At 39.0% G+C, this 14,980-nt stretch overlaps 3 protein-coding genes across 3 annotated transcripts; all 3 read left to right on the top strand.

Annotated features, from left to right (window-relative positions):
- The first annotated feature begins 975 nt into the window (after nucleotides 1–975).
- LOC132702892 (uncharacterized) lies at nucleotides 976–3,026 on the top strand. The gene is made up of 2 exons (XM_060671747.1): nucleotides 976–2,044; nucleotides 2,428–3,026. Exon 2 carries the CDS (start codon nucleotides 2,448–2,450, stop codon nucleotides 2,796–2,798), a length of 351 nt encoding a protein of 116 aa, XP_060527730.1. The 5' UTR covers nucleotides 976–2,044; nucleotides 2,428–2,447; the 3' UTR covers nucleotides 2,799–3,026.
- Nucleotides 3,027–7,149: 4,123 nt separating this feature from the next.
- On the top strand, nucleotides 7,150–10,482 carry LOC132702891 (calreticulin). The gene is made up of 5 exons (XM_060671746.1): nucleotides 7,150–7,350; nucleotides 7,466–7,570; nucleotides 7,980–8,278; nucleotides 9,358–10,050; nucleotides 10,242–10,482. Exons 1-5 carry the CDS (start codon nucleotides 7,263–7,265, stop codon nucleotides 10,263–10,265), a joined length of 1,209 nt encoding a protein of 402 aa, XP_060527729.1. The 5' UTR covers nucleotides 7,150–7,262; the 3' UTR covers nucleotides 10,266–10,482.
- Nucleotides 10,483–13,117: 2,635 nt separating this feature from the next.
- LOC132703917 (fumarate hydratase, mitochondrial-like) lies at nucleotides 13,118–14,934 on the top strand. Its single transcript, XM_060673445.1, has one exon. It carries the CDS (start codon nucleotides 13,336–13,338, stop codon nucleotides 14,833–14,835), a length of 1,500 nt encoding a protein of 499 aa, XP_060529428.1. The 5' UTR covers nucleotides 13,118–13,335; the 3' UTR covers nucleotides 14,836–14,934.
- Nucleotides 14,935–14,980: the final 46 nt, after the last annotated feature.

The following is a 14,980-nucleotide window of genomic DNA, read 5'->3' as shown; positions in this document are numbered from 1 at the left end:
TCAAACAGTTATTTATTACAATTAAAAATATCCTCATTTCATAAGTCACCTTCTGACCATTCTCAAAGTAAATCTAAATCTTTAGTGGAATTTAGTTTTGTAAGGTTGATTTTTAACTTTTGCCGCTTAATAGACGGAGTTTTTAGTGTTTGTTGCAGGGCGACAAGCACAAGCGGAATTCGCTACTTCTATCAACGTTTGCCAATAAAATAAATACGCACAAAATAACCGTCCGTTTATTATACAGAAATTGCAACACACATTTTAACATGACGCGCACAAGACAGACAAGTACAGAGAACAACCGAATCCGACATCTACAGTGCTGATAGGCAAAGATAAACAAACGTATGTATTGCATATTACTTATACAAATAAATGTACCTAACACGCAAAGTATTGCATTCCAACAGTTACCAAGTTTGATTTCTAAACAACCGGCGCAGAAAGAACCCAGAAAATAAAAATAGTAATCCCAAATCCCAATTAAATTGAAAATTGTATTGATGTTCTCTAAAGCCAAATTTTGGACAATTCTCGTACATTTAATACTAATTTGGATTGCATTGTTGCACAGCTTTTTAAAAACAAATTATTTATTAGATTTGTATAACACCTACATTTTAAAAAAAGGTTCAATAATGTAAAATAATAAATTGTTTATTTCAACAAATCGAATCAATACAAAAAATATCAAACCAACAGCTCACTTTGAAGTGACACGTTCGGGTCTACAACTTTATGTCTAAAATTAAATCTTAAAATTTAAAGCTCAGAAATCCACTCCCTTAATAGTGTTTATTGTATTATCCTCGTGGAGCTATACTAAACTTATGCTTTTTTGGCTAAAATTTATTTATATAACATACGTCAATGTTTTTAACTCTTCGACTTTGAAATAGTCCTTAAGAATAGTTAAATCTTCTTATATAACGTATTTCTTTAATTAAATATCTTACCTAAAGATCCCATCTCAAATGTTTATCAATGATTATTCGCAGATATTTATTTGACTCAGTAGCTGCTATTGTTAGTGAAGTTGATATTTTTAAATTTTCCAACTTTGGAATTCCTGACCGATAAGAAGAAAAATGCATAAAAAATTTCTTATCTGCGTATAGTTACTGTATTAAAATCAAACAGTTTAAGAAAATCTCGTTTCCCTGCTTCTTCGATATTTTCCACGGCTTTGTTTCAATGGAACTCCCTAAAATACTCGAACTATCCTAATCAAAGGTATTGCGCGTATAAAATTACTGCGCAGCAAACAAAATTGCAACAGCGATTTCCACACACTTAACTCGTTTTCCCAGGCGATTGTATGAGGTTTAGGCATATTTAGAAAAACTGCTTTTTACCGCAAGGTTATTGGTTAAAAGCCAGATTTTAAATCGCGTGCATGCGCATGTTGTATGGATCTTCTCTTTTTTTCATTTATTGCAGGGCGTATTATATATCTCTAGTAGCTATACGGTGGAACCAAATAACAATATATTTTCAGTGAAAATACAGATTAAGTGTGTTGACAATGCAAACTGCCCGAAAGGTTAGTGGTACGAAAATGTCATAGCCGACTGAGAGGCATCAATAATTTATCGAATTGCATCGAAAATATCATCAAAGTAAATCGCTAGGCCACGAAAAATACCAAAAACTGATCCGCGCAGAGATAAGAAAGTTAGTTATTCTTTTTTTTCTATTCCACCTCCCTCGCAAGAGCCGGTGACGTCATCGCGACGGCGCCAGATGAAAGCGACAGATTTGCGTTGCGATGTTAATCCTAAAAAGTCACGCGGACAACAATGGCCGCTCGGACTCGATCCGGCCGGTGCGACCGGTCGGCGTGAAACGAGATGAAATCATCCACCTTCGGAAACACAATGAAACGAGACCCGATCGCCTACCTTCCCGCACAAAATCGAAAGTAAAAGTTTTTGGTCACGCTCGACTCGCTCACACGAAAATCAGTACTATTCTCCTCGATGCCCGAATAATACGACAGCGATCGCGGCCGCGGGCGCCCAAAATCATCCATCTCAACGGGGTAAGTCTCATCCGCGGGCCGTTAAATTTATTACACAAATTTATACAATCTAAGTAATTATTGCGCGTCCCGTTACAATCCGCAACGAAATTGAGAAATTATCGAGTGCACCGCCGTCCAGGATGTCGCGTCTCCAAAGTCGCTCACCTTGAAAGAACCGCTTCTCGCGGTTCATAACGTAAAACAAATAAATGACTCGGTCGGCGTGTGAGGTGCAACCGACTTTGCACGGCGTAAACACAAAGAAGCGTTCGCTTGAGTCGCGACGGTCAGCTGTAAATAAACTTATTCGACATTTAACGGGTCGCGGGCGGCGGTGATGCGTTTTTTTCTTCTTCTTTTCGTGCACGCGCCACGCGTTACAGGTTAGCGGTGTGTTTCAGGGGGGCCAGAAATATGAACGATGTCGTCGTCGGTGGGCGAACGAAAGATACGCGACGTGCGTGACCTGTGGAACGCGAACCGCGCGGAAACCGCGAGGGAAACTGCACCGATGCATTACAACGACCCGCCGGGCACTGACCACAAAACGAGGCACAAGTACAAAACGCTTGAACGGCACCTGAGCATGAAGAAGACGATCAGGAAGAAGATGATGCGCGACCTGAGGGAGATTGGGGACGCGTCGTCGCACGAGAACGAAAATAACCAGACGGCGGCGTTTTTGGAACAGATCAAAAACGACCAGCCGCCGCCCGAAAGCGTCGAGAAGCCTAGCCTGTGGAAACGACTGACCAAAGGATGGACCCATTGACTATGAGTGGACGTTCGCACCGCCCGTTTTTATTTTTACATTTTTTTGTTAACTATTGTAGCCGCGCGCAGTGATATATAAATAACTTTCGTTGTTGTGTTTTTATGAGCTTTAAGGTTTTACGCTGTTCCTGAATGTTATTGTAGGTAGGTTTATGTGCAACGACCCTGTATTATTGTAACAATTTGGGGATGTTATAACACGAGCAATAATAAAAAGTTTTGCCGCTGGTGTGGTTTATTTTGCCGCGTCTTGTGTAAAATTTCCGCTAAGCGACGTTTCACAGCGCAGTCGTGACTGGGATTCGACTACGTTCATTTCCAAAATTGTACTATTAATCAAGTCATCTAAGACGTTTTTTGACTGGTACTCCCGTAATGGATTAGGAAATAACGGCAAACGAATAATGTAACCTAAAATAAGATGCCGCGCGCCACTTAGTCTGCAAATCCGCCGACAAGGTTGTCAGTAATCCACATTTTTTTACATATTTACAGTTCAATTTTATTTTTAATTTCTTCTGTGGTCTAATATTCTATGTATTGTGATCTTTTAATCTTAGCCATAGAAGAAAAAAAGCGAAAACGGCAATATTCTTTTAGTTTTCGTGTAGGATAAATCCGTTTGACCTCAGGAAAAACTAGTTTTGGATTAGTTGGGCTCCTTCATACACTGGAATATTTGTTTGAGATTAATCATTGATAAATGAATATAATTTTATTCGGCATATGCCATAAATATCGACGAAATCAAAACCAAGCCCTCATCCAACCAATATAATATAGTTGTTTATGGTCCTCATTCGATCCCTTCTTCACGTTGTTTCCTTTCATCGATCTGACAACGTCGCGGGTCATAGAACGTCTCTCCGTTTTGACCCCGGGGTCTTTAGACATAGCGAAACAATTGCTCATTCGGTACCATTTTGCTGTTACGCAGATATTTGAATTTGCCGAACTGTGATGTGCTGCCCAATTTCCGATTATTCGATAATGGGTTGGATGCGGTTTTACGCGTTTTGTTTTATACCAATAAGCCGCGTGTTATATAATAATGATTATGTGACGGAAATTGTAAATAAATTTAGGTAATACTATAGAATTTGGGCTTTTTTTTATTTCCTCTTGGCGGATTGACCCACATCGAGGGAGGCGGCGGGGAGAGCCTCCTTAAACTAACCATTGCTTATTTAAGTCTAAAAACGACCGGTTTGGGCGGGTGGGAGATACGGGTCGGTAAAACAGCGACCTACTGCCACAGGCCGCAAAACGCGTATTTGGGAGCAAAAAATAATATATACATGTACATATTAATTAAAAGTAAGTGCAGAGGATTTAATAAAACGTGCTGACCTACTTTTTTATTGAATTGTTTCCCGATTAAATAAGATGCGTTGCACTTTGATATTTTAATGCTTTGTATATAATTGAATCTTTTTCTATAATAGTTTAATCATTTCATAACACGGAGATTTGGCGAATGAAATGATTGACCGTTATTTTTTCTGCATTTTTCACGATTAAACATTATATTTTTGTACTTTGTACTTGTACTCTTATACTTTGAAATAATAAAGTGACATTTAGCTTCGTTATAACCATTATTGTGGAGAGCCACTTCGGACGTTTCCGGTATAATTTAGTCAAGGGCTTGGGAGCAATCAGATGTTTTCGGTAGATTTCGACGGTCACACTTCACTAGGTAAATATATTCCTGTTGTTTTGCAAAAACTTGTTTAGTCACTGGTTTATTAAACACTCGCTCCGCTCGTGGCAAATCAAACTAGTGGCTAAAGTGCAGTTTATCAACATTGATGCATAATATAATGCTATACTATACCGGATGTCCCAGTGAGGTAAACGTATGCAGGTCCAAGAAATTTTAAAATTTATTATTAAATTCTTTTCGAGTTTTTGAAATGGCCACCAGGGGCGTAATTGTTATCTTGAATTTTAAAACTCGGTTTCTACAAATATTTCTAAAGTCAACCATAATTAAAGCTGTAACAAATTCAAACCTTTTTTCTATATATGCTCTATCTCTGCAAGGAAAATGATAAGGGTGTTTGAACATTTTCTTAAATAACATCTCCAACAAGGTTTAACGCATTTTAATAAACTTGAGGTTAAAAATTTCTTTCCCTAGGCCAGGGGTCTCCAAACTACGGCCCGCGGACCACATCCGGCCCGCGAACAGATTTTGTCCGGCCCGCGGAGAGCTTGTATACTTGAAAGAAAAATCTACTAGAGATTAGATGTTGTTTATAGCAAATAAATTTAGTTTACTGAAGTAATCTATTTTTACGTTGAATATTAATTAATATGACATCTACATTGATATGGTCATGGGCTAACTACTCATAACATTGTTGTAGGTTATTATATACTAACCAACAAATTATTGAAATGAATTCAACCAACATTTTATACATTTTAAATAAAAAAATAACTTATAACAAGCATAATGACATATGAAATTCTAATGAGATTTATGTAATTGTGATTTTCCACTGACAATAGTTTGTAGTTGTGGGCTAATTTTACTTGTACCAATTATTAAAAGAGATTTAAGATGCGTGACGTACTCTTTCGGACTTTTTTTTGCAAGTAAAACTTTACACATTCGTTACTTGAGTACTCTAGGAACCGAAGTAACAATTACTAAAGAATAAATTAATCAATGATTACTTGTGTATTTTATTATTTTTGGAATCAATGATTACTATGCCGATACGATATGGGTACCCCATTATAACGGTAACCCATACGATACAGATAATATATCAGACTTCCCCATCGCTAGAGGCATCTGACAAAAAATTAACTTCCTTTTACATCATCAGCGGACTGATTCAACTTTTTATCACCGGCGACAATTAATGATAGTATTGTTTTGGCCCTTAGAATTTCTTGGCGCGATCAATATGGCCCTAAGGCTGAAAAGTTTGGAGACCCCTGCCCTAGGCCATCAACCTAACTATGAGTGACGCGATTGCGATTGCTTAGTTGGCCACCAGATGGCGGTTTCTTTCTAACGGCTTTCTGAAAAAAAAAATAAACGCAATGATATGATTTTTTTACGCCATAAATAATAATAATAATAATAATAATACAAATTTATTATTTATATTTTCATTTTGTTACAAAACCTTTGGTTCTGATAGCTGACGTTTAGTATGTTTCAATATCCTTGCTCGTTTGTAGTTACATTTAGTATTATCATTTTGCTTGCAAATGTAGAGGAAATACATTTAACTTCTGGTAGCTATTTTAGATAATTTCCGAAATTTTCTCTTGGTTGGTTTACAATTTTTTTTTCATACTTCTAGAACCGTCCGTTTCCCCGATACCGCACCTCCTTGTCCTTACTAGAACACTCGGTACTTACACATTTAAATCTGATAAGTTTCGAAGTTCGTACCCACATATTTTTAAAAAGTTAGGAACTCTCAAGGTTATATTATATTACTAAGTATATGCGGTTTACGATTTAAGATGATTTTTAAAGCTAGTAATAAAAATTATTAGCTACATTTTATTTATATTATACATTTTCCTCCATACGCCATAATGATCAATTATTTTTCTCGCAATAATCAAATTCTGAAGCCAATAAATAATTTAAACACACGCTTATCGAATTGTCAGGTAAAGCTAAGCTACATCTAATATGGAACAGAGATTTTTATACTTAAATTTAACGATATCTCTATAAGCACATTCAGTTAACTTTTGCAAGATTATCTAGCACTTTTATGTGATTTTTTCACTCAAGAATGTGAAATTGGTCCAGCGTATTGCTTTTTAAATTCTCATCAATGATTCTGAGCATCAATTAATTCTTACAAGTGTAAGATTTTGGCAAACTTATATGCAATAAAGCAAACCGCAGTTAATGCCGTTGCACGTATTCGACAAAGAGACATCCAATATCAGGCATTAAGTTAAAAATGTTGCTATTTTTGTCCTTAGTGATCGGGTCCTCTACGTACTTGATGCGTAAGCGTGTGTGCACTTTCGTGACGAAATTTGAAAAAATCATAAAGCAAACACTTATCGCGCGGACAACATTTTATTAAATTCAAATGCGCGCTGTCGACTACCTTCCAAAATCGACCAATCGCTACCGTCCAGCTGTAAAGCCCATCTCCACAAAAACACACTTCACGTCATATCGGCAATCTTATCAAGCGCAAACGATTCGACCGAGCCACGTAAATCCGTCCCCGGGGTTGCGGACCAATCGCGTCCTTCCATCTGTCGGCTTCGCCCGTTAATGCCGACGTACGTTCGTTGCGGTCGTCGACAATCTTCCATATAAAGGAAAGAGACGCGCGCCGTGGCAAGTCTGTGATATGTGTCGCTCGTAGGAGTGTTTAGAAATAACTTTTGGCACTTGGCGAGCGGCTGTGCTTGTAACTTGACGTCGCGTTAGTCGAATCCTAGAATTTTTTAGTTAGCAAAAATGAATTCGTGTCTGTTCCTCGGTTTGGTATTTTGTTCGTTGTACACGGCTTCGGCCGAGGTATATTACGAGGAGAAATTTAACGATGGTAAGTGGCCGGTTTCCGGTTATAACTTTGAAGCACCGGTTGGTACATTCGTTTCGGCCGTTTAGCCATGCACGTTTTAAGCGAGCACAGGGATTTTACGGTGTAATTGTTTTAGATTCGTGGCAGAAGAACTGGATTTACAGCAAACATCCGGGGAAAGAGTTTGGAAAGTTTGTCTTAAGCTCCGGAAAGTTCTTCCACGACGAACAGGATGACAAAGGTCAGACATAATAATTTTGTAAGATATGATCCCTATTAAAAAAAATCGTTTCCTACGGTTAAGTTTTCCTAGTCTCTTGAATACCAAGTGACTACATAATATACCCGGTAATTAGTACGATTTATTAAGTAATGCTAACGTTTTCCAATGGTTATTGATTGGGGTTCTAGTATTGTATTACCCACCTATTTTCCAAATTAAATTAAGCGAAGGCTGGGTGCGTATAATTAATATTTATTTGAAATTAATGTGCTCGTGTTTTGTTAATTCGTTTATTAGAATTAATTAATATCCTAATGTCCGAGAAATAAAGCAAAGGCAAATTGAGGTTGGTCACTAGTGGATACCATCACCAAAATTTTTCTTTAAGTCTGTTTTTCTAAATTTTTCGCGTTTTTGTTCAATTTAGGTATTCAAACATCCGAAGACGCCAGGTTCTACGCCCTCAGTACCAAGTTCAAGCCGTTCAGTACCGAAGGCAAAGACCTGGTGATCCAGTTCACCGTCAAGCACGAGCAGAACATCGACTGTGGCGGCGGATATGTCAAGGTGTTCGATTGTTCGTTGGAGCCCGAAGACCTGCACGGCGAGAGCCCCTACAGGATCATGTTTGGGCCAGATATCTGCGGCCCCGGCACCAAGAAAGTGCACGTAATCTTGAACCACAATGACAAGAACCATTTGATCAAGAAAGATGTCCGGTGCAAGGTAGGTTTGAATTAATTTAAATTTAAAGAAATGGGATTTTTGAAAAATTTTCGTGACCTAGCCGTTAATATAAGTGTTAGGCCATAGATGGCGCGGACCTTTCGATAAAATAGTTTATAGGTGATGCCATGCTTTAAAGGGCGATTTGAAAAGAATACTAATAAACGTGACGATTTTTTTGACTTCTATAGGGCCGTTTTGGATGTCATGTGAAGGGCGTTTACAGGGTGTCCAGGAAAATATCCGATATTTCTTGGGAATTAAGTGGGACCAAAAAATAATTAAAACTTAATATTAAAAATTAATGTTTTTTGATAAAAGTTTGGGACTAATTTAAACAAAATATGAACAGGGTAAAAGAAGTACATTATAATTGTTCCTAAGAAGGGAAAAATTTTATCACACCTCTAGAATTTGTCTGGGAAAGGTATCAATTGTTACAGAACAAAAAAAAACAATGAATGCATTTTAATTTTGTGTTTTTATTTGATATAACAACCTTAATAATTCCATTTTTTTGTGGCACTGTACCTTGTTTTCCAGAAGACACCTAAAATTCGAACAAAATTGAAAGAAATAACAAATACATAAAGTTTGGTAACCATGAAATTATCAAATTGTTTTATTATTTATAGTTTTTTCTTGGATTTTAGAAGATGTTATTCCTTATTTGTTCAGAAGACTGAATAAAAAAAGAAAAACGTTTTTCCCTCGTTCTTAGTTCAAGTCTCGAGAAACTGAAAATGTAGGATGACCTAAAATAACAATTTTTCACAATTCATGAAAAATTTATTACAAACAAGGCACAGAAAAAAGTCCGTTATACGATCAATTGAGTAGGGCAAAATTTTATGGAACGGAAAAGCTATAAATTATTATGGAAAAAAAAAACTGGAAATGTCAGTGACGTTTGTTTATAAATATAATAAATAACCGTAATAATTCCTGGGGGTTTTGTGTGACAATTTTAATGGAAACAAATAGAAGAAATAACGAATACATAATAAATAAAAAACCTTGGGTTCTGGGTAGAACCCAGGTGCTATTTTGGTCATCGAGCAATCTTTTTTTTTAATCAGGACGACGAATACACCCACTCCTACACGCTGATCATCAAGCCGGACAACACTTACAAAGTGTTGATCGATAACGAAGAGGTGGAGCACGGCGAGCTGGAATCCGACTGGGATCTGTTGCCTCCACGCAAGATCAAAGATCCGGACGCGAAGAAACCCGAAGACTGGGACGACCGGGCGACCATTCCCGATCCCGACGACAAGAAACCGGAAGATTGGGACAAGGAGGAACACATTCCGGATCCGGCTGCCTCGAAACCCGACGACTGGGACGACGAGATGGACGGCGAGTGGGAACCACCGATGATCGACAATCCCGAATACAAAGGCGAGTGGAAACCGAAACAGATCGACAATCCGGCTTACAAGGGCCAGTGGGTGCACCCGGAGATCGACAATCCAGAGTATAATGCGGTGCCGGATCTGTACAAGCAGAAGGAGATCTGCGGCATCGGGTTCGACCTGTGGCAGGTGAAGTCGGGCACGATTTTCGACAACGTGCTCATCACCGACGACGTCGAGTACGCGAAAAACGCGCTGGCCAACTTGAAGGAGAAACAGGAGGGAGAGAAGAAGGCGAAAGAGGCGAAAGACAAAGAGGAGGCTGACAAGGCGAAGGATGAGAAGAAAGACGACGAGGACGAGGACGATGATGATGAGGCCGACGAGGAAGAACACGCGCCCCAAGTGGTCGAGGTGGGTGTGGTTTTTAATACATATACAATGTGTTTTGCAATAAGGAGTTGAACGTTCGGCAGGCTATCTTTTGAGTTGGTCCAATGATAAAAGTGTATCTTAGATTACCTCCCGAACGTTTTTCGCGTATGGTATAAAAATTTAAATTGTTAAATAAAATTACATTTGGTTTTTCTGTTTTGCTGTTGCAGGAAAAGGACCACGATGAGCTGTAAGGGCAATAATATTCGCTAGGAGGAGACAGACTTTTTTTCTATCGCGGTGTGCAGCGTATTTTTTTTTTTTGTTTTTAGTGTTGTGGAATATGAGTTTCGACTGATTTTTTCGTTAGCGTGGAATTTATACCGTTGTTAGTGAATCACAATTATTAACTATAAATTTAATTTATGGTTCCCCCCGATTTATTTGTACAAAATAAATTATTGTAATATATTTTTTAAATATAGTTTTATTTATGCGGGGGGCTTGGAGGGTATCTTTGACTTTGTAAATAATAGTTGTAACGATATCGGTAATCAGAATTGGGGGTGGAATGGGTTTTTCTTTTTAACGAAGCAAAGGTTTTTGTGGGATACTCTTATTCGAGTCATCGCAAGGAATAGCGTGCGCAGGCGATGACGTCAGGCATAATCTATACGGTTATTAGTTATATTTAGGTTAAGGACTTGGAATTTGTAAATATTAGTTCTAACGATTTAGGTAATCCGTATGACGTCAGCGTAATATACTATACAGTTATTAGTTTTACTTATGCGAAGCCCTTGGAGGGCATCTTTGACATTGTAAATAATAGTTATAACGATTTTGGTAATCCGTATTGTAGGTTGTTCGTTGGTAATGGTTCTTTTTTTTAATAAATGTGTTTGCAAAATATACTTTTATTGGAGTCATATCAAGGAATAGCGTCCGAAGGCGATGACGTCAGGCGTAATATTCTATACGGATATCAGTTTTATTTATCTGGACGAGTTGGAGGGTGTCCTTTGAATTTGTGGATAATAGTTATAACACTTAAAAACGATCACCATACACTTCCGAAACACGATAACACGAATACAACGGATTCTGCTAGGAGCGAGCGGAGGTTAAACCGAAGTGTGCAATGCTCCACCACAGAATATCAAGGAATGGTGTTCGCAGGCGATGACGTCAGGCGTAATATTCTATGCGGTTATTTGAGTTAGTAAATAATAGTTATAACGATATTGGCAATGCAGGTTGTTAGTTTTGAATGGTTTTTGTAATGAAATAAACGTTTTTGCGGAATATTCTTTTATTATAATATAACACACGGTTGTTATTGTGAACTCTCACAATTTAAAACTGTTTAAACGGCTAAAATGCCGGCTGGCGGAGTAACAGTTACTATTAATTACCAAATATACCTTATTAGTTAGTCAAAATATTACCTTAAGACAGGCAATGAGGTGAACAGACCAATAGTATTCAATAAAAGTTTGATGTGAATACTTATATATATTAAATAATAATTGTTAAAATGTCGACTATCCATTTACTAAAAGAAATTCTCAAATACATGGCACACGCGCCGACCAATGACGTCATGTGCGTATGATTTTTAACAACCCACCCGTCACCGACGAATAATTACCACGGACTGCAGGGGGAAGGACGAGGAAGAACACGCGTCGCAGGTGGTCGAGGTGGATGTGGTCTTATTTGAGTTGATCCAATGATAAACGTGTAAGAGCAATCATCTTTGCTAGGGAGAGTTTGTTTTCTTTTCTGTCGGGTTGTGTAGCGAATTCTTTTTGTTTTAGTGTCGAATGTCCCTTATTCGATATGCGTTTGCGCGAAATTTAAAATCTAGTTTTTAAGCAATTACCTTGCAGCATTTCCTCACAATATGCGTATATATCGTCTGTTCTGGAAAAACGAGTTAAGTGTGTGGAAAACGCTGTTTCGAAAGAAAATGACGCAGAGAGAAAGTGAGAGAAAATGTCAATGTCGCCTGCGCATCAATTTTTCTACTATATTATCTATTATATCTATATATCTAATTTTATACCGTTGTTAATGATCTATTTAAGAAATAAATCAATTATTGTAATATATTATTTTAAATATGGTCGTCCTTGAGTTTGTAAATAATAATTATAATGATATTTTTAATAATTATTGTAGATTGTTGGTTTAGAAATGTTTTTTTTTATGAAATAATCATTTCGGCGGAATGGTCTTAAAACGATTTAAACGTTCGAAATCATAGTGCTGCAGGTGGATCTCAGGGAATCATGGGAGGGGTTGAAATATAACTCCAGGATGTTCACTGGAACCAGCTAAATATTGAAGGTGGTTTTTGAAAAAACCTCCAGGGACCGCTAATTACAGCTACTCGTCATTTGACGCAAGTTGCGGATAACATTTTTGTTAAGTTCAAGTCACACATTATCATTTGATCAAAACGAACATCACATGAAGACAAACAATGACATAAATAAGTATAAATTGTATTCAATATATTTTTTTTTCGCAAAAGTGGATGTCTAAATGTGAAGCAAAAATAATCTTCAATTTTAAAACCGCTTCAACAAGAAATGCTCACATCTAATAAGTGTTAGTTAATGATGTCGCGCTCAAAATTATTTAACCAAAATATTTTTAACGAAATATTAGTTTCTAATAGCCGTTTTGTTTGTTTTGGAAATTTGCAACAATTACTGTTATGATTCGAGTTCACGGTAAAAGTAATAAAACCAGTAACAATCTCATCGGCAGCATAATAAAATTTCGAATCTTATGGCTTCGCGGGCCCCCTATGTAAGACCAGAGAATGAAAATGTTGCCGGTACCAGAGATTATGTTTTATTAAGAATGATGTTCCATCCAAGTTTAATAAGGTGCAATAGACGGTTATATCATTATTTTGATTAACATGTTTTCGACTAATTTGAGCACAGAGTTTTAGGATTAAACGACGAAACCGGCAACAACGCCGGGGGACTCGCAACAGCGTAAACATGGAAAAATAAATATTTTTAAGGGAAAATTGGTTGCTAATAGCCATTTTGTTTCGCGGTTTGTTTAAAACATTCCCTCTAGTTACTACGGCAACGTTTTTTTTTTGTTTTTGATCAGCTGACATCCCATCTGTCAAAATCATTTGAGTTTTTTTCTAAGCGCGTACGCTATGCGAGTCGGTCCGTGTTAAAATCAAAGAACCATTGCGTAACGGTTGCCAACAGTGACGTAAATTTGCAACAAATATTGTTATTAAGATTCGAGTTCAAGGTAAAAGTAGGTCGCAATAAACCCAGCGACGGGATGGCGTTATCCGAGATTGTCAGCAGTCGTTGCGTTGGCAGCCTGAAGTCGGCGTTCAAGTTGCAAAATAAACTTTCGAATTTTGTCGCATCGCGAGCCGCTATGTCCGATTTTAGGGTAGAAAAAGACACGTTCGGCGAATTGAAAGTGCCGTCCAACAAATACTACGGGGCGCAGACCGTGAGGTCGACCATAAATTTCGCCATAGGCGGGGAATATGAAAGGATGCCGTTTCCTGTCATTACCGCAATGGGCATCTTGAAAAAGGCCGCCGCCGAAGTGAACAAAGACTACGGACTGGACCCCAAACTCGCGGACGCCATATCGGAGGCTTGCGACGACGTCATCTCGGGGAAACTGTACTGCGAGCACTTCCCGTTGGTTATTTGGCAAACCGGTTCGGGCACGCAAACCAACATGAACACGAACGAGGTGATAAGTAACAGGGCGATAGAAATTTTGGGCGGCAAGTTGGGCTCCAAGACTCCCGTCCATCCCAACGATCACGTGAACAAAAGTCAGAGCAGCAATGATACTTTTCCGACCGCGATGCACATCGCCGTCGCCATGGAAATCGAGCACACTCTGTTTCCCGGCTTGAACATGTTGGCCGACTCGTTGGACAAAAAGGCGAAAGAGTTCTGCGATATAATCAAAATTGGTCGTACCCACACCCAGGACGCCGTCCCGTTGACCTTGGGCCAAGAATTTAGCGGCTACGTAACTCAGATTCGGTTCGGTATAGAGAGAGTGAGAACGACCCTGCCCAGGTTATACATGCTGGCGCTCGGTGGTACTGCGGTGGGTACCGGGTTAAATACGAGGAAGGGGTTCGCGGAAAAGTGCGCCACCAAAATATCCGAACTTACGGGGTTACCGTTCGTTACGGCGCCGAATAAATTCGAAGCTTTGGCCGCGCACGACGCGCTGATCGAAGTTTCGGGGGCCCTGAACGTCGTCGCCTGTTCCCTCATGAAAATAGCGAACGACATCAGGTTTCTCGCTTCGGGGCCCCGCTGCGGACTCGGCGAACTGATTTTGCCGGAAAACGAGCCCGGAAGTTCGATAATGCCCGGAAAGGTGAACCCCACTCAGTGCGAAGCCATTACGATGGTCGCGGCTCAAGTGATGGGCAACCACGTAGCCGTGTCCGTCGGCGGCTCGAACGGCCACTTCGAGTTGAACGTCTTTAAGCCGATGATGGTCGCCAACGTGTTACGGTCGATAAGGTTGCTAGGAGACAGCAGCAAGAGTTTCACTGTGCATTGCGTCGACGGGATCCAAGCGAACCGCGAGAGGATCGAGAAACTGTTGCACGACAGCCTCATGTTGGTTACCGCCCTCAATCCCCACATCGGATACGACAAGGCGGCGGAAATCGCGAAAACCGCTCACAAGAACAAGTCCACACTCAAGGAAACCGCCATTAAGTTGGGTTACTTGACGGAAGCACAGTTCAACGAGTGGGTCAAGCCGGAAGAGATGTTGGGGCCGAAGTAAAAGTATTATCGCGCTACCGATTTATTTGTTTTTTATTTTTTAGAGATCTGTTTTTATAAATTATTATCGTGTGGTGCATAAAGATTCGATTTGGTTGTTGAGCGTTGTTTTTTTTTTATTTCCGCGGAAAGTTGCCCTCTGTGAT

The sequence above is a fragment of the Cylas formicarius genome, unplaced genomic scaffold (genome assembly GCF_029955315.1).
Source record: "Cylas formicarius isolate icCylForm1 unplaced genomic scaffold, icCylForm1.1 PGA_scaffold_6__28_contigs__length_40554024, whole genome shotgun sequence".
Taxonomy (NCBI): Eukaryota; Metazoa; Arthropoda; class Insecta; order Coleoptera; family Brentidae; genus Cylas; species Cylas formicarius.
The sequence above is the reverse complement of the archived record's forward strand: the minus strand, read 5'-3'. Positions and strand labels throughout refer to the sequence as shown.